At 44.2% G+C, this 26,688-nt stretch overlaps 1 protein-coding gene across 3 annotated transcripts in view; it reads right to left on the bottom strand.

Moving 5' to 3' along the window:
• SHISA6 (shisa family member 6) overlaps nucleotides 1-26,688 on the bottom strand; it is a 279,290-nt gene that overhangs the window by 127,714 nt on the left and 124,888 nt on the right. The window contains exon 3 of one of the 3 annotated variants that reach the window (XM_063113148.1): nucleotides 12,455-12,555. The exons of 1 other annotated variant lie outside the window; for it this stretch is intronic. In XM_063113148.1, coding sequence (XP_062969218.1) covers nucleotides 12,455-12,555 — 101 coding nt within the window. The remainder of the gene's footprint in view (nucleotides 1-12,454; nucleotides 12,556-26,688) is intronic. One more of the 3 variants, XM_063113149.1, reaches the window with a different exon arrangement.

The following is a 26,688-nucleotide window of genomic DNA, read 5'->3' as shown; positions in this document are numbered from 1 at the left end:
GAAGAGCAGATTGGGGGAAAGCCCCAGGGCACAGCCATAAACCCTGCCTTCCCAACATACGACTGTGCAGTCATCAGAATGCTCTATCTCCATATATTCAGGGAGACCTTCTCAAAGGAGAGTCTCTTGAAGGCTAGAAATGTCTCATATCTAAAGAAAAGGCTAAAATGACAGAATTCAGGCAGAACAATAGGTTGAGGGGCAAACACTCAAGAGCAGAAGCCCTCCCCAGAACTCCTCGAGTCACATAAAGGACAGGGCTGCTTAGTCCACTCCCTTGATCCACTCCCAGCGCTGCTCAGCCTGCCAAAGACCCGCCTCCTTCTGCTCCAGACACATGGAGGGCTTTGCTGTGGATTCTGGCTTGAGGTTCCAGTTGTTCACATTTCTGGCTCCCCCTTCTTTTCTCACTCAGGGAGCCATGGCTTCATCTGCATAAGCATGAGCTTCTGCCAAATCTGCCACAATCCGATCTGGGCATAGCTGGTGTGTGTTCCACTGCCCCATCCATTTCAGATGAATGGATTCAGGGTTCAGGCATCTGCGTTCACTTGCTCTTAGTAAAAAATAAGAAAACCATTATGCTCCCCCCGAATTACTCCCCTAGGGCAAAAGCAAAATGACTCACTGGGAAGCAGATGAAGCAAACAAGAATCTGACAACAATACTATTAAAGGAATAAATACTTTATAAGCTCTGGCCCCTCTGAATGCAAACCACACATTTATGAATTGTTCGTGGAAGGGCCTTCACATATAAACTACGAACCATCTGCTGTTAACCTCAGGAAAAAAATCGCCTCTCTCCAGTACAATGCTCATATGGGGAGGGTCTTCTCGCTCAAACCTCAGAGTGTGGGCAGAACAGGCAGCTCTGAGAACACGAAAGCAGGGGGCGGAGAGGGGTTCAAACTCCAAGGCTTCCTCTGAGGGAAAACTCCCTGCCTTATTCTACTCAATAGTTCTATGTTTAGGAAGTGTCATCCTGAAACTATCCCAGAGTATCAGAGGTCTTACCAGTCCTCAATGCTGTGATCTACAAGGGATCCTCAAAAAGTTCATGGAAAGATTGTATTATCTTTTAATTCCATTTCCCATGAACGTTTTGAGGTATTCTCATACGTGAGGGAACAGTGGCCTGACCCAGTGAGACCAGCCATGCCTGAAGCCATAGTTGAGTCTCCCCGGAGCACTGGAGGCACAAGCCCACTCCCGTCGTCCCAGCACTGCGGTCTGAGCCATGCCACGATTCACATAAGCGAGGACACTTGGTGGGTGGCCAGAAGAACTGCACATCAGCTTGCTGTGCCAACCCCTGCCCCCTGAGTCAGCCACACACGCAGGTTTGCTTTTCTCCTTTGTTTTGTTCTTAAAGACAGAAAAGTAGAAAGGAGGAGGAGGGTACGGGTCATGATAATCAATTAGTATTTTTAACTCAGCCCATGCTTTGTGTCTGGGAAGATTCAGGACGCTGCCTCTAGCCCACCATTCTAGCTCCACCACCTGTTGTCCTCCTCCAGGTGTCCTGTGCTCCCACCACACTGGCGTTTCCACATCCATGCCTTTGCTCAGGAGGCACCCCCATCTGAAAAGCCTGCCCCGCCCCACGCTTGGCTTGTCACATTCTTCCTGCCCTGCGAGGACCTCTCAGTTCCTGTCTCCCATAGGTGGCCATTAGGACCCCTCCATTTGGAGGCAATTTTCTTCCTTTAACCCCCCTCTGTTTTTCTTGGGATCTACTCAACGACACTCTCCATTTGCTTGACAGGAGTGATACTGCCTGGCCTCTCTGAGGTACCTACTGTCTTCCTCATCTAATATTTGAGTCTCATTGAATAGGCAAATGTGTGACTCTGCTGCCAATTTCTGGTTCCCCATCTAGAAGATGTCGCCAGAGTCCCTCTGGCTCTGCATCACTCCTCAGAGCTCAGGCGCTCCTCTTCAAATTATTTTCCTCCTTGGCTATGGGACAACCTGGCTCCCAATACACTGATAACAGAATGAGACTTTGTGGCAAATGAGTCTCAGAAATGGAAGTGACCCTGAAGGCTACTGAGGGGACCTCTCTGAAATAAAAAATTATATCAGTGCTTCTCAGATTTTGAGGTATATATGAATTCTCTGGAGGTCTTGTTAAAATATTGGTTTTGACTCAGTAGGTTTCACATGGGGCCCGAGAGCCTCCCAGATGGTGCTGCAGGCCCTAGTGTTAGACTTTGGGTAGAAAGGTTCTGCAGCGCTCTAAGCCTAGAACAACATGAAGATTGACCATTGCTCGAGGGCTTATTGCTCTGGTGCATGCATATCTCATACAATCTCCACAGCCCTGAGAGGCAGGTGGTACTATTACCTAATTTTATAGATGAATGTGGTAGAGGTCAAGGTCACATAGTTTGCAAGTGGTGGAGCCATAAGATGAGCACATCTGACTCCAATGATTCTCTTCTATTCACCATTTTTCTTCTTCCACTATCACTATTTGGAGGGGACTAAGACTGTGGCCAAGGCCATGACTTCAGGCAGGAAGGACTAGAATCTCTTTATTCTGCCATGTTAATAATCTGCCTAGAAGCAGAGGTTCAGAATAACAGGTATGTTACAGATAGTGGTGTCTTGAGAACACCAGTCTTCTGTGCCACTTCTAGGCCACCATAAAACTCTGGCAACTATGGATTGAGAGGCCATCTTCTCCTGGCCATGGACCCCAGCTGGTAGAGATGTCATCTCTACCACCATCCTGGGTGTGACTTCACCCCAAGGCTTAGCTGCCAGGGTTTGTGAGTCTCTTTGGCAGTGGGCAGTAGAGAAAGAGGTAGGCATGTGCCAAGGACTGGCTCTTGCAAAGGGGAGATTCCCAACTTGGATGACTGCTCAATGCCGAGACCAGTGCCAGGAAGAGAGGCCATACTGGCCACAAACCTGCTCCTGGGGCCAACTTGAGCCAAGAGACATGGCAAGAGAAAGATAAGCTCTGGCACTGGTGAGGGACTGGAGAACAAGAGCAGCAACCCAGAGCTGCTAGACCTCTGTTTGGGCACACCAGTCTCTGGGAAAGCAGAAGGGTCTGGTCCTCTATCCTCTCCCAACAGCATTTAAAGAAAGCACTGGGAGATCTGGGGTGTGACAGGCTTCCTGTGAGCCTCCCCTCCTGCCTGCTAGAAGGGAGAGTCAGGTTGGTCGAAGCTGAGTAATAAGAGGTTCATGCATGATCCCAAGGGTCCAAAGAGTCTTCTCTCTCATTCCATTGCTGAAGGCCATGGGAAATTTGGCTGTACCCGAGTTACTCCTCTTTTGAGAACATGCATGTGCCCTACAGGTAAGAGTTGACATTTCCCAAAGCAGAGACTTGCGTTGTATCCCGATTCTCCTCTTTCGCCCTCTCTCTCCTCCTACACCAGCTCAGCCGATTGTCCCAGTGGACTGGCCTGGCACCTGAAGAGCCAATGGCAGCAGGCCTACAAACAAGCACTAAACAGGGACATGTATGGTCAAGGACTCAGCATACGTCCTGGTGGATGGGAGTTTTTCTCTGTGACACCATTTATCAAAGTAGTGTGAGATGGGTGGCAGCTTAGATGCCACATGGAGATACCTGTCAGTGTGCCATTTCAACTCAAGCACTCTCTTGGGATGAGGTGAGCCCGAGAGGGACAATGCCCATTCCCTGGGTCAGCTTGCAGACTGCCTTCCTTGGTGCCAGGCATGTTGCCTCAAGTGGGGCTCTGATGACAAACTCATGGTGCTTCCTCAGAGGTGGATTCTGTGTGGGGCTTGGGAAGTGAGCCCAGGACACTACGCCCCTCAGATTGATCTGCATGGTTTAATTACTGCTGCAACTAATCTAGGTGGATTCACAGTGCTGGGCCAGACTGAGGAGAGTAACCGCACCCTTCCTGCTTCCAGAAGGACCGTGGGTATTCTTGTTAACAGGACCCACATGAGAAAGGGAGTTTTGCAGAATAGTTGCCTTTAAGCAAAATCCCTGAGCTCACAAACAGAATTATCCAACTGTAAAACTCTCTATGGTATTGTACTGGGTTTTGTTTTGCCTTATTTCTTTTTATTTTGTTTGCACAGCCAGTTAGGTTGAGAAATGGATTCACTGGGTGAGGGTGGAATTCACCCTTCCTGCAGACCCATCCTTGTTTCTGAGACCACCAGTTTTTACCAATTAGCCACCGTAGGAGGCTGACTCAATTCTAACAAAATATGAAATGGCATTGAGGCCACATATTTTCCTAAGGATAAGATGTGAGACAACCTGTGTGTGCTGGTCAGGATCATATGAAATAGCCATGAACAGAGCTGAGCACACCGTGCCAATGACTTGTTCTCAGTATTCAGCCATGAGTCAGGAGTGAACAGGCATGGAGTCAACAAGGGAGCTGTCCAAAGTGTGCACAGCAGAACAACCAGGCTTAGATCTTCACTGCCTTCAGCCCAGAACCCAAGAGTTCCTCCCTGCGCTGGTCCTTCTCCTCCTTGCTCACCCTCCCCTGTGGAGAAGTACAGGAAGGTATGCTCCCAGGTGGTACTGACTTCACAGAGGCCACTCCCAGGCAAGCCAGGCCAGCCTCCCCTCTCTTTGGCCGTACTTCCCAGCTCTCTGTTGCCATGGAGACTGGACGCCTTCTGAGCTCTGCGCTTTATCTGGAGTCCAGCCTGCGACCACCTTGGTATAGTCAAACCCACTCACTTCTCTGGCTCCCCAGACTGAAAATATCTGAGCTGGATTCCTTTAATCAATGGCTCAAAGGTCTCCTTGCTGCAGTCCACGGATGGTCTAAGGGTTTTTGTTCAAATCCTGATGTGGGGGTGGTAGAGCTGTGGGTCTGCGGCGGCTTATGCAACTGCATCCATACTTTCTTTTCTAGAAGAGAAGACCTAATTTCAAACATATCATATGAGGCCATGGCAGCGCCCAGATGGATTGGCTGGTGGGAGAGAAGTGAGCATGGTCCCAGCAGGTGCATGAGGATCAGAGTAGCAAGTGTGCTTGGGGAGGGGAATGCTGGGTGGGATGTCCACAGTCCACGTGGAACTTGAAGAGGCTGAAGGAGGTTCCTGACCTCAGCTTCAATGAGTTTGTCTGCTTTGTTCAGCCCCCAATCCTCACACTATCCCTTGGCCCTTGTCATTATCCAAAGTGACACCAGCTGGGAAATCTTGTACTCCAGTATACCCTCCCCCACACTGACTGAAAGGCTCTCATCCCTGCCTTCTCTCGTCCTGCCCTCTTAATCCTGTTAGACTGCTTATCCAGACCCATTAGTGCCTGACACCTGCACGATCTCTGAATGTTGTAAGCTGTTTCTGGCTTCATTCCCTGCTCAGGCAGTCAGAGACACAGCAGGGGCCATCGGCCTAGACTTTAGAACTGCTCCAGCTATAGGGCTTCTCCTCAGAGGTGTGGGTTTGAGCTTCCTGGGTGCCACCTCTGCAGCTCCCCTTGTCGCTGAGATTCCTAAACTGGCGTCAGAACTGTCACTTCCAGCTTTGATCTCATCACCCACTCCAATGCAGTCACCTCTTTCTTAGCATTGATGCCCCTCCCTTCTCTTCTGCCTTAGACCCCAAAGAGTGTCTGGCTGGGCAGCAGGATTGGCCATACCCAGCCTAGTCCCCGAGAGTGTCATGAAGACAGAATGAAGGGATCCGTTTAGGACCTTCCTGCGGGGTCTGAACAGGTCCTCACAGGGCAGAAGATTCTTGCATTTGCCTTGTCTTCATCTCCCAGGTAACCTCAGAGCAACACCTTGCAGCAACACCTCCAAGGGCCTTGAGGCTGTGCAGGTGCCAGCGCCAGGCAGCAGCACCTGGTTCTACTTCTCTGGGCTTTGCAGATTATTGTGAAAGAAGCTTGGAAGCCAGACCCACCAGGCTTTCTCCCATACTCCACTAGGGTGACCAACTGTCCCTGTTTGCACAGACTGAGAGATTTCCCAGGATGTGGGACTTTTAGTACTGACACTAGGACAGGGACAGTCCCAAGCAAACTGGGATAGTCGGTCACCCTAACCCTCACTCACAGTTGATGACCTTGCTTCCCGTCTCACTGAGCAACGATCACAGACACCCACCTGCTTGCACCTGTGGACATATACACCACCTTGCACCTGTGACTCAGAGGGACTTTGCTCCTAGCCAAGACCAACCCCCAACCCAGGCAATGATTCCATCTGCTCTCACCTATCAAGGATGTCACTTCTGAAATACTCCCCTGCCCAACATAATCAATTTTCCCTTCTTTACTGGATTATTCCTATCAGCATACAAACATACTGTGATTTCTCCCACCTTAAAAACAAAAAATCTCTCTTTACACCCTGCCCCTCCCAGCCACAGCCGTCATTCTCTATTCTTCTTCCCATTAAAACTCTGGATAGTTGTCTCTACCTGCAGTCTCTCATTCCTATCCTCCCATTTTCTTAGCTTAACATTTTTTATTGTGTTTTATTATAGAACATTTCAAGCATATACCAAAATAGAGAGGGCAGCATAATGAACCCTCCCCTTCCTATCACTGTTTGCCCAGCTTATATACAAACCCATCACAGACATCACCCATTCACTCTTGCCTCCACTGGAAAGACGTGTGCCTCTCACCGCCCCCGCGCTGCTCTCAACAAGCTACCAGTGACCTCCATGGTAATAGGTCTCACCCAGTGGTCACTTCTCAAGCTTCACCTCACTGGACTTCTCTACAGGTTATACTGGCTGATCATTCCCTTTCTTGGAAACACTTATTTTTCTCTACTTGATTTCCAAGACATCACCCTACCCTGGTTTTCTTGCCACCTGGCTGCCTACTCCTGACTAGTCTCCTCTGTAGGTCCCCCCTTATCTCCCCAGTGTCCCCCTGTTGGGGTTCTCAGTGGCCCTGGGCTTGGGCATTGGCTCACCCAAGGATCAATACCCACCTCTTAGCTAATTTCATCCATCCCAGTTTCCAGAGCCATCTACGTTCTGGAAATTCCTACACTTATATCTCCAGCCAAGAACCCTTCCCTGAACTTGGCATCTCTACTGGGATGATTAATAAGAATCTGAAACTTAATATGAAGATAGACTGAATCCATAACCAACTCCAACCTCTGCCTAAAAGCCGTTTCTCCCACAGACTTCTATCTTCCTAATGCCTCAGCCCCATACTTTATTACATCCTCCTAGAGTGGAGCCCGACCCTTCAATGGCTCACAGGCCCTGTGTGGTCGAGCCCCTGCCCCCTCTGAGCTCATCTCCACCTGCTCACACTCAGGCTCCAGCCTCACTGCTGCTGCCCACTGCAGCCGGGTGGGCTGTGCGTGGCTTTCCTCTCTCCTGGAAGTCCCTTACCCTTGGCACCCAAATGGCCTGATCCTCCACCTCCGTCAGTCTTTGCTCAAATGCTACCTTTTTCTGAGGCCTCCTGGACACTCTAGTATAAACTCCAGCTCCTCACTCCCTTTCCTTGTCTAATTTTGCTCCATAGTTCCTAACTCCATATCACCTTCTCTCTATATTTACTTCTTTATCCATTTCTGTCATCTCTCACTGGCATGTAAGTTTGTCTGCTGTATCCTCAATGCCTAGAACAGTGTCTGGCGTGCAGCTGGCATCCAGTAAATGCGATTTAATGGAGGAATGAATGAATGAGTGGGCAACAGGGTCTTCTTCCTACAATGGAGCAATCACTTTGTAGCTCCCACCTTTCAGTAAAGCTTCAGGGATTTATTTCTCTCTCTCTCTCTCAAACACACACACACACACACACACACACACTATGAGGGATTTATTTCTCTCTCTCTCTCTCAAACACACACACACACACACACACACACACACACACACACACACACACACACACACACACACACACACACACACACACACACACACACACACACACTCTCTATGAGGAGGGGCAGGCAGTAACGAGCATAACCCCTTCCCCAGAGACACTCAGTCTGTAGCAGCAGTGAGCACATGCTCATTTGCCCCCGTCATCTGTAAGGGCTCCTTACCCAGCCCATGTCCATCCAGTGTATCCAGTAGAGACCAGTGGAATTAACAATATGGAAATGTGGGAGCTTCTGGAAAGAGTCCTCTGGCTTTTTCAACCAGACTGAAAAAAAAAAGAAACCCAACCAGGCTGACTGAGTTTTTAATCAAACTACCTAAGCAGAATAGGGTTTCTGTCGGTGTGTTCATTTTGACACACCCTGAAAAACTATCTGAGGGGACCAAGGTTAGTTTCTGGAAGGACAAACCCTGCCAATCTGGTGTTAATGCTCTAACTCCTGGTTTGTCTTTCCTATGACTTCCTGTCTTGAAAAACGTGTGCCTGTAAAAAGAAGAGCCATCTGTTACTGAGTGTCTGCCACGCATGGTGACCATTGAACCACGGCCTGTACTCTACCCAAACTGTTTCTCATCCTCAAGAGGCAGGACACACAAAAATTAGGAGCATGACCTTCACAATCAGGCCTGGATTCAGAATGAAACAAGACTAATGATTTGATGTTGGCTTGGGCAAGTCACTCAACTGCCCTGCATTTCAGTTTTTTGTCTGTAAAATGGGGTAACAAGAGCTCAACGACACGTGGGGTTGTTATAAAGGTAAGAATAAGACACTGTATGTGAGTGCCAGCACACAGTGAATGCTCTGCAAACAGAAGCCGTCATCACTGGTTTTTCACTGTGGTGTCCCAAGTGAACTCTTTGCCTTTCTGAAGACTACTCTGGGTTTCTGTGTGAGGGTCTGGGTGATCTTGTCTAATTGAAAGAGAAAAGATTTTAGGAGGAACTTGTTCTAAATTCAGTCACTCAGATCAGTATCTTCCTTAGCCTTGGCCTCCTCTTACTCTAGGAAAAGAACAAGCAGGAGGTCAAAGGAAGAAATCAGAGAAGGGGAGACATACAGAAGTAGGTGTTTAGAAGAAGGAGAAAGTCAGAGAAGAATTTCAAGAAAAGGCCAGAACATACCATTTAGTTAGAAAGTCCTGGAAAGAGGCATCAGAACCCAGTCTGGTGCCCAGTGAGCCTAAGGCAGTGTTATTCAACCTGGGGGGTTGGCCAGTGACTGTGGGACCTTCTAGGCTAAAATATGGGGTTTCCCAACAGGAGAGGGATAGAGTAGAGGGCTTTGGTGAATATGAAAGCCCCCAGTCAGAATTCTGTTTCTGCTAATGTCTCACCTTCTCAATCCTACTAACAAATATCCATTTATTTTAGGCTCCAACTAAGAAGATTTAATTACCCACGCACCTGTGGATCTTGTTACAAAGCAGACAGATCCATATGCATGCTCAGCCCCAAGTCCCTGAAGTCACAAGAACCCTCACCTAAGCTAGCGTGTACTTCTCCATGCTGCCTCTGGGACCTACAAAAAATGGTGGATAGGACTGGTGTCAACCAAGCTTCCAATGAAGATTCCCAGTGCTATTTAGAACAAGAACAATCAATGCTTGGTTCTGGGATAATCAGTCTGATTAGAAATACATGTTAAATTCAGTGATGTGCATTAGTAGGGCAATGGTATTATCTTCTAAAGCAGGTGTTAGCCACCCATTCAGTCCTGAGAGTCATAGCAGGGCTACCCAATGGCCAGGTGCCACCAGAGTCCTAAGAAAAATGTTGGAATAAGGGGGGGGGGGAGGAATAAAGGAAGAGAGACCAGAAAGGCAGTAACTAGAGTTGACACAAAGAATGGAGAAACAAATGAAATAAAAGAGAGAATTAAACACACTCAATGGAGACTGGCCCCATGTTAGATGTCTTTACATAGGGCCGGTTTGCTTATAGGTACCACTCAGAGTTGAACTCAGTTTGCTTTGAAGGAAGAGATAATGGACCTTGGCCCTTCTCCAGAAATCCAAGCTGTACAGGGACTAAAGAGTCCCCTATATTAGAAGGGAATCCCTGTTTCCAAAGCCTCTTCCACCCTCAACCCCAGACTCTTTGCTAATGAAACTTTAGTTATTATCTAAATAGGAAAATGTACACAAGATACGTTCCCGGAAAGAGGAGGTGCTGGAGGCCTTGGATAGAAGGGAATGGAGAGGGAAATCTAAGGACAGTGAGCGGAGAGAACAGGCCACGCATGCACAGGACAGGTGGGTGATGCTGCAGAAGTCAGGATGGGGGATAACCAGCAGCAGCCACAGGCAGGGGCAGGAGAGGGTCTCCTGGGTGTCCCAGGAGATAGAGAATGGAAAGACAGACAGGGACACAGCATCGCCTTCCTGCTGCCATGAGGAAGCTCTAGCTCATTTGAAAGCAGCCTGAAGTGCACCCTCTGATATGTGCCTGATCCAGGTCCCTGTGGCTCTGGTCCCACCTCTTCCCTCTCTCCTCTTCTGTGCTGCTCCACTCACACCAGCCGCCTTTCTGTTTCTTGACGCAACATGAAAGCTTCTACCTCAGGCCTTCCTGTCACCTCTGCTTGGGATGCAGGGCTCCTCTCAAACCTCATCTTATCTGAGAGGGCTTCCCCAGCAAGCCATCTTACCTGCTTTATCTTTTCTCCTTGCACTTATGGTCAAGTCTTTATTTCACCTGCTTCTCCTAGTGGAATGTGAGGTCCATAAGAATAAATTCTATTTTTTACTTCTGAATATTGCTTAGCACAGAGCAGACCTCATTAAATATCTGTCAAAGGAATGCATGAACCAAAAGCCATAATATTTATAATGTCTATAATGCATTCTATGGGTTGAAGCATTCGTGTTTCAGGTTGGACCACCTACAAGGGGTGGAGGTAAGGAAGGGAAGCCATGGAAGTTGAGGAGCCTTGGGAGGAAATACTGTGTTCTGTTTGAAAAATCCAGATTTGTAGCTCCACTCCGTGGGCATGTGCATGGCAGCCAGACTCCAAAATAGCCCCCAATGATCCTCGGCTCCTGATATTCACACCCCTGTGTAGTTCCCTGCCATCCTGAGTAGACTGACTCATGTAACCTATAGGATATTGAGAAATGGTGAGGTGTAACCAATAAGCTTGTTTATAAAAGACACTTTGGCTTGTGTTTTTCTTGGATCACCCACTCTGACAACACCCAGCCACTGTACCATGAAGACACTCAAGTAGCCCATGGTGAGAACATCATGGGGAGAAGCTGAGGCCTCCTGCCAATAGCTGGCACCATGTGAGTGGATCACCTTAGAAGCAGATCCTACAGGCCCAGTCAAGCCATCAGATGATGCAGCCCGACCCGACATCGTGACTGCAACCTCATGAGAGACCCCACATCAAAAGCACCCAAGTTCCCAACCCACAGAAACCATGAGATAATAAATGTTTATTATAGTTTTAAAATGCTAACTTTTAGAGTGATTTGTTTCACAGTGATAGATAATTGCCACAAAGCAGATGATGCAGGGCCAGCAATGCCAGGTTTGAGTTCATCTGAGGATAACTAGAGTTTATCTTTCAGTGGTTAACTGTGCAGCCCATTTCCCCTTCTGGAGCCAGCTGGTCCCAATTTGATTCTGCAACTCTTAGTAGCCACAAATGCCACCTGTATCCTCAATAAACTTTATTTAGACACAAATAGACACAACAGAAAAATACATACACAGATACAGATATTTTTTCTCTACAGGATGAACAAACATCACATAGGGAATTTAAAAAGTAGGTGCATGGAATGTAAGAAAATATTGCAAAGTTCCTTGTTCACTCACACTTGAAACAGACACGTTTCAGAGGAAGACAGGGATATATGATCCCTACAACAGAATTCACATTTAGTCTATAACAGCACGCAGGTGTTAGGAAGGTAATCAAAGGAATTAGGGATCCAGTTCCTCTTGATGTGACAGAATGCTCACAACACTAGTAGGACTCTGTTTAAACAAAAGACAGCATCGAGGAGGTTTCCACGCCCCCCGCACAGATGCTCTGCAAGCTGTCAGCTAGGTCGTAAAGCAGCTCAGCAGAAGCACTAGGTTAGCTTTCACCTTGCAGCTTGCAGGTCTACACTCTACCTTAGTGTGCACATCACAGAGTGTTTACAGAGACACACTTAGGACGCTGAAACTCTCCACATGCACGCTGGCTTAGACACCTACAGTACAGAACATTGACATCAGTGTGGCTTTCAAAAGGAAAAGGAATAACAGCCAAGAGGCGAACGAGCATTTTGCAAATGCTGCCACAACATCCATTGTCGGCGTCTTCCCGCCACGCTGCCTGCCTGGGAGCCCGCCCCCCGGGAGCCTCCAGCGTCTGCGCCCTGCTCCCCGCCATGGGCAGAGCAGGATGGTCATCTCTTGGAAATTTACGGCCCTCTAAAATCACGCCTGTGACCTCCTGGTCACTCCTGTCAGAAGCCTGGCCTGTCACCAGGACCAGCTGCCCTCGAACCACCCCTCTCACTTCCGTCCCGGACAAGCCTCGGCCTCCACACCGTCTTCACCCTTCAGATCAGGGTTCCCTAGGCAACCTCTGTATTTTAGTAAAAAATGGTTTCCACTGTACCCTTCGTGTGTCCTCTTCCTAATGTGACAAATCCAGATGAGATGAAGTTATGGAGATCTGGTCCTCCACTTCGGTAAGCATCCTTCCCATAATGCCCTGCAAGAAGATGGGGCACAATTACCGGACACATCCGGGACACTAACACGGAAGACCCGCGCGACACCGTCGCGGCCGACGGCAGCGCGCGCTCGCTTTCCCGCCGGCAGCCGAGCCACAGGCGGAAGTAGCCGAGGATACACATGTATCATGTCTGTATACACACATGTACTTTATACAGAAAGCATGTATATATACTATGTATGATAAGCAAAATATATATCACTGAAAATATATTAATGTTACGTATTTTGCACATATAGTATCACATATAAAATATGTGTATATATCACTGAAAATATATTAATGTAAAATATAATATGTGAAATACAATGTGAAAATGTATTAATATTAATGTAACATATTGCTGACAATATATATTTAAGTTATATATAGCATATATATGTTTTATATATAAAAATGCATATATATCACTGGAAATGTGATATATAATATATATTATTGAATGTATATTACTATGTAATATATATTGCTGAAAATATATTAACTTGTTATATATTGCACATATATTATATATAAAATACATTTATATTATATATAATATGTAAAATATGTGTCACTGAAAATATATTAATATGTTACGTATTTTGCACATATAGAATCACATATAAAATATGTGTATATATCACTGAAAATATATTAATGTTAAAATACAATATGAAATATAATGTGAAAATATATTAATATTAATATATATAATGTGAAAATGTATTAATATTAATATAATATATTGCTGACAATATATATTTAAGTTATATATAGCATATATATGTTTTACATATAAAAATGCATATATATCACTGGAAATATAATATATATATATTACTGAATGTATATTAATATGTAATATATATTGCTGACAATATATTAACATGTTATATATTGCACATATTTTATATCTAAAATACACATATTGTATATATGTAAAATATATATCACTGAAAATATATTAATATATATGTATGTAATATATTAATATGTTATATATGAAACACGTTAATATATTTCAGCAGTATATATTACATGTTAATATGCATATATAGCCGTTCAACAAGAATAAAGTCCTGGGAACGTTGCATTGGGGCTATGGCTTGATTTTGGCATTTCTGACTGAACACAAGACACAACAGAACATTAGTCTATTTGTTCCACCTTCCTTCTTTCTCTTCCTTGCTTTGCTCATTTGTTTTCTTTCTTTCCCAAGCATGCTAGCGTGGGTCTGATGGGAACTGCTCCATGTATGTGTATGTTTTCGAATCACACCGCCATCCATGGCACTACAGCCTGGTGACTTTGGAGAAATCCAACCACAGCTGAGGCTGACAGGTGGATGGTGGCTATAAAACATTGGGGAAACAGTTATGTACTCTCCTTTCCTAACTTTCAGTGATAAGACCTCATCCCTCATCAGCCTAATGCACACATCTACCTGTGGCGTTGAGGTGAGGAAAGGACCCAGGGCAGGTTAGGACTATGCAGAGAAATACAAAGAGAAATGTTCTCCTTCTGACATTCAAAGTAGGATTTTATAACACACTTGAAATACAGGCATTATAAAGAAAGAAAGAACTTTCTAAATGCCATCCTGCGGTATGTGCATATGAAAATGGAGAAAAGCCACCTTTTTTTCATGTTGCCACCAAGCATATTAAAAGTTGTACTTATAATTATAACAGTGTGGAACAACTTAAGATTTAATGTTAAGTTAAAAAGTGGACAGAAAATAATATATTAACTACAATCACAGTGCTGTAAATTTCAAACAAACAGTGCATACAAGAAAAAAAAAAGATTGAAAGAAAGCACACCAAGATATTGACAATTGCCTTTGGATAGCTGAAACATGAGTGATATCTCTTCTCTCCTTTCAATTTTTCTATATTTTTCAAGTTTTCTTTTCTACAATGAATAAGTAATTTTTCTAATATAAATAGGTAAAATAGATATCTTACAGAAAATCTATAATAAATAGAAAGACAACACAAATCACAATTTTCCTTAGCAGAGCACATTCTGGATCAGTAGATCTCAACCTTAGGTGCACATTGGAATCACCTGGGAACTTTTAAAAATACAGATGCCCAGACCAACTCCAGAGATTCTAATTCAGCTGGGCAGGGTCTGGGCTTAGGCAGGGATATTTTTAAAGAGCTGTCTAGGTGATTCCAATGTGCCACTGGAAACAAGAATCACTGCCTTAGCCAAGGTGAAGAAACAACCTAAGTTCAGCTTACTGTCGTGCATTCAATAAGCTTTGGCCGGGACCCTCTGGGTTCCTGGCACCACCCCATTTGAGTTCAGGGCCCGAGTGGTCTTCCTCTGGGGAGTGGAGTCTGGCCCCACGTCCTTCCCTGTTATCCTAAGTCTCAAACCAGAGCGTGCATCAGAATAACCAGGAGACTTAACCCAAATAGCTGGGCCCCACTCCCAGAGTTTCTGATTCAGCAGGTCTGGGATAGGGTTCAAGACAATGCATTTCCATCCAATCCCCTGATGCTGCTGGTCCAGGGACCACACTCGGAGAACTGTGGTCCTAGCACATCAGGAACATGAGAATTTTGCCACTTTTCCCTCATGCTCTGCACTCTGGAATAAATTACTTCATTCCCCAGGGCACACAGCTTTCCCTGAGGAACATTCTTGCTCAAAAAATACTATGGTCACAGGAACATTTTTGCTCTAAAATACTGTGGTTACAACTCAAACTTTTATAGAATTATTAGAGCTGAACTAAGAGGCTTCTGCCCGTATCCCAGGCCATGTTACAGCTCCAGAAACCCAATTCTAGGCCTGAGGAAATGTATCCTTATTAGGGAGAGAAAAAAGGGGAAGGCCAAGGGGTGTGTTACCCCCCTTGGGGTGGGCTACAAGACTCGGGGACAGCCGGGACCCTTCTTCTGCAACACTGTCGGTTTCTCCCTGCCACCCCACCCCACTCAATAATAGAAGAGTAAGGAAAGGAAGTAACAATTCAGAATCCTCATAAATTTGGACCTCATTAATTCAGAACCTGTGATACATCCTGCAGAATTTGGGCTGGTTTATTTCTGTGCTCTTTATAAATAACATTTTTGATAAACAAATCAATACTGAGGAAGATGGAACATAAAACAGTGCCTGTGCTACTTACAAATCATTCTTATCTGTCAGCTGGAATAAGGTCCCTGAGGACAAAGCATTGCTCCAGTGCTTGGAGCTATGCTTGTTGGAAAGGGAACTGAAGTTTCTGGATCACCTACTGTGCACCAGGCAGAGGGACACAGCCTCTATAAACATGGCTCTTTTTTTGGACATAATAGTAGCTAACAGTTTACTGCTTTTTGCAGTTTACAAAGATCGTTTACATGTACTAGCTAAAAGTTTAATTAATACTGCATGGTAAGTTGTTTATTATTATTATTCTCCCATTTTCTTGATGGGAAAACCGAGGCCAAGGGGCTAGATGACTGAGTCAGCACTAGCATGAAGGTGTTCTGACTCCAAATTCCATGTTCATTACATGTGCACACCTGGCTTCATTTATTCTTCACAAGAACCCTGTAAAACACGGTCACTTTCCCAAGTTCACGGAGCTAGTCGGTGGTAGATCCTGGATTCCAACCAGGTCTAGCTGCCTTCAAAGTCCACAGTCTTTCTACAACCCTCACTCTAGCCACCTCACCCTCGTGGCCTGTATGTGTTTAGCTGTGACTCTTCTCTGAGACTGTGGTCGGGAGACAGTGGAAATTCATGAGAATTCAAGTTCAAGAAGCTGAAGCTTCAAGAACTGAGGTTTTGAGTGGTGGGGAAAGAAAAGATGCTGATGGGTAAAGAGGCAGGACCAAGAGCATATGACAGGAATAAAGAATTCTGTGATCTGCTCAGTTTGGAAAACGGTGAGTTAAATGAAATGAGCAGCTATAGAAAAACCAAGTCTAGGGACTTCTCGGAGACAATGAGTGCTGAACTCCCTATGAAGCCTTTATGTTCATCTCTCGGAACACGTTTTTGGGAAAGCTGCTCTTGAGGCTGAAGTGGCGAAAGCACAGTGACAGTTTCAGCTCTTATTTGAGCTATGGTCCTCAAACCTGAGAGCTCCCCTGGGTGGCACACAGATTGCTGGGCTCCAGCCCCAGAATTCCTGATGTTCAGGTCTAACGTGAAGCCTGATGATTTCTGTTTCTAAGGAGTTCCCAGGTGATGCTGACAATGCCCTTGGTTTCAAGGACCACACTTCGTGAACCACTATGTTAGGACTAGCGACATGTCAGTCTTCAGCTGGACCCGGGGCCAAGGTCTACAATGATTTACACTCTCTGTACCCTCCAAAGTTTAGCATGAACAGGAGTGGCATGAAGGGAAGAAAAGTTGGTGAATGCGAAGCCTCATGCAGGTCACAGGGGAGGAGGCAATGTTCTTCTCCCTGGCGATGTACAGAGTTCATGAACTAATAGGATGTATGACAGCAAGGGGTATCATACAATTCGTTAGCTGAAATGCAAAGAACCACCTCCTCTGTCCTGCAGCAACTACCCTGAGTCTGTCCGTCCATCTGCCAGCTATTGGGACAGGAGGGCAAAGAATTATAAACTTTGCCCAAATCACAATAGCAGAGAAACCCCATACATCCTGCAGAGCTCTGGGCAGAAGTGTGTAAGAGCTCCGTGAAGCCCCCCAGTCCAGTAGCAAGAACACTCTCACCTCACAGTATAGACAAACATGTCCATGGCTGGGAACAGTGGGGGGTTGAGGTTTCAGAGCATAGCTGCTACCACCTGCCAGACCAAACCGTGCAAAGCTGCATCCAGATGATGTCTTTACCTCCAGTTCTGCCTCTGTCCCCTCACCTTCACCATTGACAACCGTCCCCAAAGCAACAATGATTTTATTCTAGCTCAGTCACTGCCCAGGCTATTTTGACCTCCTGTCAGAACTCCATGCCTTTCCCAAATATCAGCAGAAGCCACAAGTCACGGGAACAGCACCAAGAGACATCTGTCGCCAGGCAGGACGCAAAGTAAAGCTAGAGAGAAGTCTGGGACTGGGCTCCTGGAGTCGTGCAATGCTGCTGGCTCAGATAAGCAAGCAACCAGAGGGAACGTTTCTTTGTGAAAGAAGAGGTTGGCGGCCAGGAACAGGAGGAAAACACGAGATAATATCCAAATGGCGATCTCCATACAACTTAACAGAATTTTGCATCTGTGACATTAGCTCAACAGTCATGGGAGGGAAACAAAGTGATCAGGACAGTTTGCCTCGGGCTGCAGATCTGGACAACAGACTGGATACAGAAGGGAACTGGTGAGATAGAGTCCAGTGAGAGAAACATGCTGGTACTCAGGGAGAAGGACAAAGATAAAAAACTGTGGGAGAAAAGGCAAAACACAGAGGCCAACTCTAGGAGTCACAGTCTATTTAAGATAAGACTCCCAGAGGAGAGACAGAAGGGGTCACTCAGAAACAGTAATGCAAAGTTACTAGGTTTTGGGGGGTTTTTTTGTTTTGTTTTGTTTTGTTTTCTGAGCAGAGAGAAGACTTTAGTCTTTAGATCAAAAGAAATAATGAAGTGTCAGACTATATATATTAGAAAGAACCAATATCTAGATGTACTCTGGTGAAATTCCATTTAAAATAATAAACAAAAAAACTCAAGCCGAATTCAAAAAATGTGAAATCAATAGAAAGTGAAGCAACCTTTTTAAGAGTTTTGAGACTTTATTTCCATAGAGGCAGAGCACTGTATTGGGTGAGGAACACGCTATGTCGAAACCAATCAGCCAGATTCAAACCTCTCTGTGCGGCTGTTTCCTCAAGTGCAAAAGGAAGCGATAATGACCCATTTCACAGGGTTGTCGAGAAGGTTAAATGGGTTAATATATATAATTCGCATTACATAGCACTTAGAACTGCACTACTAGTAAATACTATTAAGACTTTGCTAATATTTTTGAGTAAAGATGTTTTGATTCCATTCCTCTACCTCAAAACTTTTTGAAAATAATGAAAAGAAGAGAGAATTGAAAAATTTTCTCCAGAAAAAACGTCCAGGCTTTTCACTAAATAGGTGTAGAACAACTGGGGAAAATACACACACACAGGCACGCGCGCACACAAATATATGCAAAAACACATACACAGAAATCAGTTCAAGGGGGACTAAGGACCTAAATACAAAAAATTATCAAACCTTAAAAATTATTAGAAAAGAACATAGAAGAACATGTTAATGATCTCAGAGGAGGAACGAATTTTTTAACAAGACTCAAAAGGCACAAACGAGAGAAAATAACTGAAACATTTAAATTGTGATACAGGAAAAGCAATCATAAAACTACAAGTCAAAGACTAGAAAATACACCTATATTAATATTGAGAACACATAAATAATATCACACCAATAAGAAAGAAAACAACCCAATAAAAACAAACAGACAAAATAAATGAAAAGGCATCTCCCAGAAGAGAAAACCCAAAGGGCCAATACACATTAAGTAGTGTTCCATCTCACAAGTAAGCAGGGAAATTCAAATTAAAACCATAATGAGATATCACTTCACACTCAGTAGACTGGCAAAAATCAAAATGACTGAGCCCACTGACATGGATAAGCAGAAACAAAACTCATGTACCATTCTGGTGGGAGTGTAATGTGGTGCAACTTCTTTAAAAAAAACTTTGGTGATGGCTAATAAGGTTAAATATGAATATACCATAGAACCAACAATTCTACCTCTAGGTATGTACCATAGATAAATCCTCACAGATGTGCATAAAGAAATTTTCACATGTGTGTTCCTGTGCAATACCATTTGCAACAGACAACCTGGGGGGAGGGGGATCTATAGTCCCACCAAGAGAAAAGTGATATATAGTGGTGTGCTCATACCCAGTAGTCCTATACAACAGTGCAGATGAACTGTAATAAAATGAAATGAATCAGAGCTCTAAATATCAAGGGATAATTCTCAGTTATAATGTTAAGCACACAAAGCAAACTGAAGAAAAATAGGATAGTATGATATAGAGAGTTTTAAAATATGCAATATAATACTCTATATTGTTTAGGGAGGTGCACATATGTAGTATTATACAAATATAAAGAAACTCAGTGAAAGGATAAATACAGATTTCGACATGAGAGATGCTTCTGTAGGTAAGAAGCGGAATGTGATTGAGAAACAGCATACAAGGTGGCTTCTGTGGTCTATTTCTTACGGTGGGTAGCAAGAGGCATGTCTGACTGTTAAATAATTCTTTTATTTTGTTTATAAGATAGGTGGATAGATAGATAGCTGATAGATGGATGGATTGACAGACTGATCGATCATTTCTGGTTAAGTAACTGTTACACAAGGATTTTATTCATTACCAAATTATCCTTCAAGATTAAAGGTAACAAGGAATCTCCTGTTTTAGGAACCCAGGGACTAAGATACCCAGGAGTCCTTGCCGAGGAGGGATAAAAAACTACCTGATGATAAAATCTGTTAAGCAAGAAGTAAAACTATAGAATTTCTAAAGCCATGAATGTATTTATTTGTAATCTTCAAGCAGTACACAAATCCTAAAATTCATTAAGATAAGATAAATCAGTAAATTAGTAAATTCGTTAACATTTAACAAATTGTCTTTATTGGTAGAAATAAAGTTAAATGATACTGAAGTAGCTTTATAAAATCTGGTGTGACAATTATTTGAAGTTGATACGACAAGCAAACAGAAAGGACATTGTTGGGGGGAGGGGGGAGGGAGAAGGGAGGGAGGTTTTGGTGATGGGGAGCAATAATCAGCCACAATGTATATCGACAAAATAAAATTAAAAATAAATAAATAAATAAATAAATAAAATTAAAAAAAAAAAAAGAAACTCTGGTGTGAAAACAGGGCAATAAAAGTATACTGTTGTGATGGAGTAAAACAGAAAGGTGCTTCAGGGATAGGGGGACAGCCTCCATCTCTGGAGCCTGCTTAAAATGCATAGTGTGATAGCATGCCTCAGGACAGCCCCCGAGCTGGGCTTTGACAAGCCAAGGGGAGCCCTGCTATGTAGTCACATACCCTGCATAGCCTTTCTTGGAAATGTATACCACAGACAAAAATTAAAATGCATACTAAACCCAAGGGACATATTTTCAATCCATGACATAAAGGGTTTTCCCTTTTGTTTACAAAAAGCTCAGTCATATCAATAATAAAAAGACACACACACAACTAGAAAAAATATATAAATAATGGGAATAGGTAATTATTTCCCCCAAATAAACATGAAAATAATTTTTAAACAGCTAATAAATATATAAAAATATGATCAACCTTAACTCCTAATTAAGAAAATCTAAATCAAAATTGAGATACCTTTTTAAAAAAACCAATCAATTTGGCAAAACTTAAAAATTTGGTGATACCCAGTGCCAGGGGAATGAACAGTCTCAATGCTGTTGGTGGGAATACAAATTGATAGTGCCTATTTGAACGGCATGCATTTGACTTATTATCCCACTGCTAGGAATTTACCCTACATATATGCTCTCAAATTTTTCCATGATATATGATACAGACTAGACAGAGCAGTTTTGATTGCAAATAGTTCCTGCCATAGGGACTGATTAAATAAACTGGAGTCCATCCATGTGATGAAATACCACGCAGCTGTTAAAAAGAATGCAGCAGAGCTGTAGGTGTTGATGTGGGAAGATTTCCAAGATACAGAAAGTTAAAAAACAAAACAAAACAAGGCACAGGACAATGTTTCAGTATGACCCCTTTTATATAAATAACAGTAAACAGAATACCTGCAAAGAGAATATCCATAGACCCATTTCGGATAGGAAATAATCATCTGCACAAACTATTAAAACTTTCTTTCCTTTGTGGAGAGGGGCTGGGATGAAGAGAAGATGCTTACCTTTTATTTTTATTACTTTCTCCACTGTTTGAATTTTCTAAAAAATACATGGATATGTATTATTTTATTTTTGTAATATTTACAGAGTTCATCTGGGATTAGAGAGTAGGGTCATGGGCCTTTTTTTGGTTTGTTTTTTGTTTTTGTTTGTTTTCCTCTTTGTACTTCTTTATATGAAAAAAAAACTAATAAATGTAATTTCATAAAAAGAAGTACAAGGGCCAGGAAGTGAGAGGGGCCACTTTTTCTTGTGTAAATGACAAGGCATTTATCCAAAGCAGATACTAATACCTAACCTCCTAGGGGGGTGGTGAGGATTAAAGAGATCCTGTGTATAAATTGTTTCATCTAATCCTCTGTACCTATAAGCCCTCAATAAACAGGGACTGCACTTTGTGCTAAGACCACAGTCTTTCCTCTTTCCCATGCAGGGAACTTCCTGGGGTCCTCTTACTTTCTGTGTGCTCCAATCTGACCTCAGGCCAGAAAGAATCAAGGGCAGAAGGAGCTGGAAAGAGCCTAGACTTTGCTATCTGGCCTGAGGGCTCTTTCCCTTGGGAATCCCCAGGACTCCTTCCAGCTCTCAGGAACCTGGAGCCCTGGCTCTGCAATGGGGAGGAGCTGGGAACCAGGAGACATGTACTCCTTTACACAGCTACTTTTCGCTGAGCAAATAAGGCAGCTGTAAACCAGCTCTACTAAGGTAAACTGTGGCAGGCAGTCTAATTGCAGATTGCACAGACAAGGACTATTTATTAGCTTAAAAATCTGTAGAGAGCAGCCACTGGGGACGTGTTATTCCCTGTGACAATTCTAGTGCTTGCCCACACAAGCTCATGCAGACCGATTCCTTCAGAGTCTGTTGGCAAATACTCTGGGCAACCCCAAAACTCCCCTCTGGTGTCTTCCCTCAGCTTACGCTGTAGCCAGAGAAGACTAGGTGGGCAGTCGCCAAGGGCACAGCCCCAGGAGAAGGCAAGGTGGGGCTCAAGACAAACAATCCCAGATTGCCAGGGTGGTTTGGGGTCCACCTTGCCCAACACTCTCACTGGACAAAGGAGGAAGCGTAAACCAAAGAGGATGAGTAGTGGCATTCTCGAGGTCACCTAGGTAGATAGTTTTGGAAACAGAACCCCGAACTCCTGAGTTTCAAGATGATGCTTTTCATCCTATCCTTCTGCCCTGGGAAAGCAGGCGATTTCTTCAGATGCAGAAGAATGAGGAAGGGTGGGGCAGAAGCTAACAACCTAGAATACAGTGGGGCAACCATTCAACGAGGGAGTGAATCCCCCAGGAAGTAATTCAGAAATGAATGCTTTTCAGTTCAAATAATTGTCCCCATAATCATCATTTTGTTGCTTTGGATTAAAAAAAAAAAAAAACAACTGATACTTTATTTTTGAAACCCAAAGCAAACAAAGAAAAACACAAATATATGCTCTGTAGATGTCTCCAGCTATGGCCAAGGGCAAAGAAGGAAGGGGTCAAGGGCAAACTCTATCCAGGCTTTGGGGTAAGATTGTGTTTCTTAAAAAAAAGCCTTTCACAGCTTAAAAATACAAATTTGAAAACCGTACCTCTCATGTATCCTAATCATTTCAAGGGGATGAAAGAGAGAAATGCTCGGTGGTGGTGATGGTATTCACCTTTGGAGATATCGGGAGGGCTAAGCTCTCGGCCTATCCCTGCCATCGAGATGGAATCAGAGAATGTTGCTAGTGGAGCGCTGGAGGTCACTTTTTCTAGCGTCTATATTTACTGATGAGGACACTGCAAGGTCATGAAGGTGTTGACTGCTGGTCTGCGACTGAAGTCCTCGTGTGTGACTTCCCATGCCACAGCTCTTGCCAGGGCACCACACAGGCCACAGCTGGCCAGGTGTTGCAGGGAACGGTGTGGAGCTGATTTCTATGTCAGGGACCCCAGCGTGCCATTATCACCTCAGATCTGCGGCTGCAATCCCCCTGGAAAAATGCCCAGAGTCTAACCAAATTCCCATCTGCGACTGCCATCAGACCTCAGTGCTGTCTTATCGTCACGGGCAGGACCCTGCCAGGAGTCCCGAAGAAGACCGGTGGAAGAGGCAAAGCCTGCGGGCGCTCTCTGCAGGGGGCGGCTCTTTTTTTGCTCCAAATGTCTTGTGAGATTAGGGTAGATTCACAGCTCTATTAAGAAATAAGTGAGTTGGTCAGGTCCCTCCTGTCACCATCCTGCGGACTCACAGTTTGTCAGCCCGCGGGATGATCGAGACCCACTTTCCTGTTTCTCGATCTCTTCTCACATTCTGCAAAAACATGAGCCTCCTATGCTTGCATCCAGATTAGTGAGCTTTAATTAAATGGCCCTGAGAAACTGCCACTGACTTACGTAATGTAATCATATGCCTACAGACTGAGACATTAGCACTAAATGCCTTTTATTATCTAGAGAAAAATATTGGAGGAAAATATTGATAATATCTCTATTTTGCAGATGAATGAAGAGTCTCAGAAAGGTTAAATAATTATACAAAGTCAGAGTGACTAACCTGTGATTTGGGACAGACTCTAAATCCCCTGTCTTTCTGTGCTGGGGGTCCCTTTCATTCTACCATACTTCCAGGAAAGCTAAGCCCGAGATGCCAAATGACTCCACTTATATTTCAGTAATATAAAGGGGATAAGAACATAGGCCTCCAACACATCAGTCTGTCTCTGACACCAGCCATGTGGTTCTGGGTGAACCATTCACCTTTTCTAAGCCTCAGTTATCCATATCTGTAAAATGGAAATAGTGCCCCTGCCTCATAAGGATGTGATGAAGATTAAATTAAATGCAATAATGCATATATAAAGCACAGAGCACCTTATACTTATTCAATAAATGGTTACTATTACTGCTACTGCTACCACTGTTAGAGGAGCAAACCTCCTCAAGTATACTGAATATTTCAAAATACTCCAGGGAGAAAGACAAGGAAGAGTCTTAGGTTCAGAATTATTCAAAGCCCCAGGAAGGGCTCTCTACACACTATTTCCGGGAGAGTGTCACTGCTCATGCTGGCAACATCATTGTCGCTCGGTGGTTTAGGGTACTTGCTGCAATTCTCATGGAAAAGACAGACTCACTAAGATCCAGCAGGAGGAAACATTCAAACCCAGTTCTTCTCACATCAAAAGGAAACGATCTGCCTGCCCTGGTTCCTCTGTGATTCTGTGACCCCCATCTCACTCTTGAGATACTGACAATTTCATGTATGTGTGGACTGGACCATATACTTGGTTCTGGGAACAGAATTTTGCTTAGAAGTACCCAGAGTCTTGAACTATATTGTCCAAATGTGGCTGCTTGTGTAGGGTGTTGGGTGGTATTTTGTCATCTACTGACTCTGTTTCTTTGGAAAAGTGGGCCACATGAGAGACCTGGGGTTGGATTAATTCAATGTGTAGGGGGTAAAGGAACTGTAAGCAGTCTAGTGGGGGAGGGACTACCTGGCCAGTATCTGCTCAAGGGACCCCACCTCTTCCCAAACACCTACAAGGGATCCTTCTCAATCAAACAGAGCAGAATAAAAAATTGGACAGGGAAGAATATGGAGGGCTGTAATCTTTTGAGACTTGAATTCCAAATGGGAAGGTGATTTAATTTGTGGACTACTAGCCTAGGCATCTTCCTTCCCTCTTTGTTCAGTTGAATTGCCATGGTGCACTCTTGTAACCCCCAGCCTCCACCTCACTCCACTGTGCTCACCCAGAAAAGCCACCAGCCATGAAAGCCAACCAGCTGCTTTCAGTAGCAATTATTTTCTCTCTCTGGACCCTAATTTCCTCATCTGTGAAATGAGATGAAGATAGAACTTAATGAGGGTTTTGTGATGATTAAGTTACTTAATACATATGAAGGGTTTAAAGTGTTTAAGGTCTTAACTAGACATACTAAGTGTTCAATAAATGGTGGCCATTGCCATTTGAGGCCTGATCAAGTGAGCCTGGTGAGGCAAAATAATGCACAGTGGGAGGGAGCAGTCACATGACACGTGGGAGGTCCTCATCGCTGGTGCCACGCTGACCACCTGGATTCAAATCTCTGCTCTGCTTCCCATTAGCTGTGTGATTTGGGACAAGTTACTTAACCTCCCTGTTCACTTGTCTATGAAATGTGGGAAAGAGTAGAACCCATCTCATAGGGTGATTGAAAGGTTTTAATAAATAAATAGACACCAAGGGCTTAGAACAATGCCTGGAATATGTCAAGCACTATGTTTCATAATCATTGCAACTACCCAGTGTTTCTTAGAATTAATGACCACAAATCTCAAAGGATCCCTTAACCTTTTGGTAAATCTGTTCCCCTTCTCTGGAATATTGGCTCTTCCAATTCCCAAATGCCTTTTATGTATTCTCCTGGTTCCTGAAGCTTCCAAAGACCCCTGCTCCCCATGCCCTCAATTTATGACTTTGCCTCCTACTCCCTAGAGAAAGTGGAGCAGTGAGAAAGGAGTGTTCTCATTTATAGGGAATTTACATCTGTCTCCTCTCTCTGTCTTCCCTGCTATTAATGTGAGTAAAACATCCTTGTTCCTGTCATAGACTAACATCCCCTTAATCTTCTCAAGGACTTAGCTCCTGAAATTTTCCCCCTCCGCCTCAATCACCAATTTCTCTCCCTCAACAGGCTCATTCACACTTAAACTTCTCCACGACCTTAAACCCCACACTCTCCCTTCACCTCATACCACACGCCCCAGCACCTGGCCACTTCTCTGCTATCCTTCACAGTGAAATTTGTCAAAAGAATTGCTGGTAGTAACTTTCTTATCCTCACACCTTATTTTCAGTGCTTTTCTGTCAGGCTTGTATGTCCATCTGTCCATCCCTCCACTCAGTTATTCTTGTCAGCATCAGCCACTGCCATATCCCACCTTGATTCAGGATGACCTCATCTCAACTTGATTACATCTGCAAAAAATTCTGTTTCCAAATAAGGTCACATTTGTGGGTTCAGGGATTAGGATTGCAACATACCTTTTGGGGGAATGCAATTCAACCCCAAAGTGGTCAAAGGAAAACTTTATTTCTACAGCCCCCCCTAAACTGTTTCTCTCCCGTCTTCCTCATCATCATGCCCCTAATCCTAGAACGTCATCCTCCCTGTCATCAGAAAGGCCTACGGGTACCATCTGCAGAATTCATCTCATATCCACCCACTTCTCTCCGTCTCTGCTGCAGCTTCTGGTCAAACCACCACCG

This window comes from Cynocephalus volans, chromosome 10 (genome assembly GCF_027409185.1).
Source record: "Cynocephalus volans isolate mCynVol1 chromosome 10, mCynVol1.pri, whole genome shotgun sequence".
Taxonomy (NCBI): Eukaryota; Metazoa; Chordata; class Mammalia; order Dermoptera; family Cynocephalidae; genus Cynocephalus; species Cynocephalus volans.
Note: the sequence above shows the minus strand (reverse complement) of the source record. Positions and strands in the feature narration are given on the sequence as shown.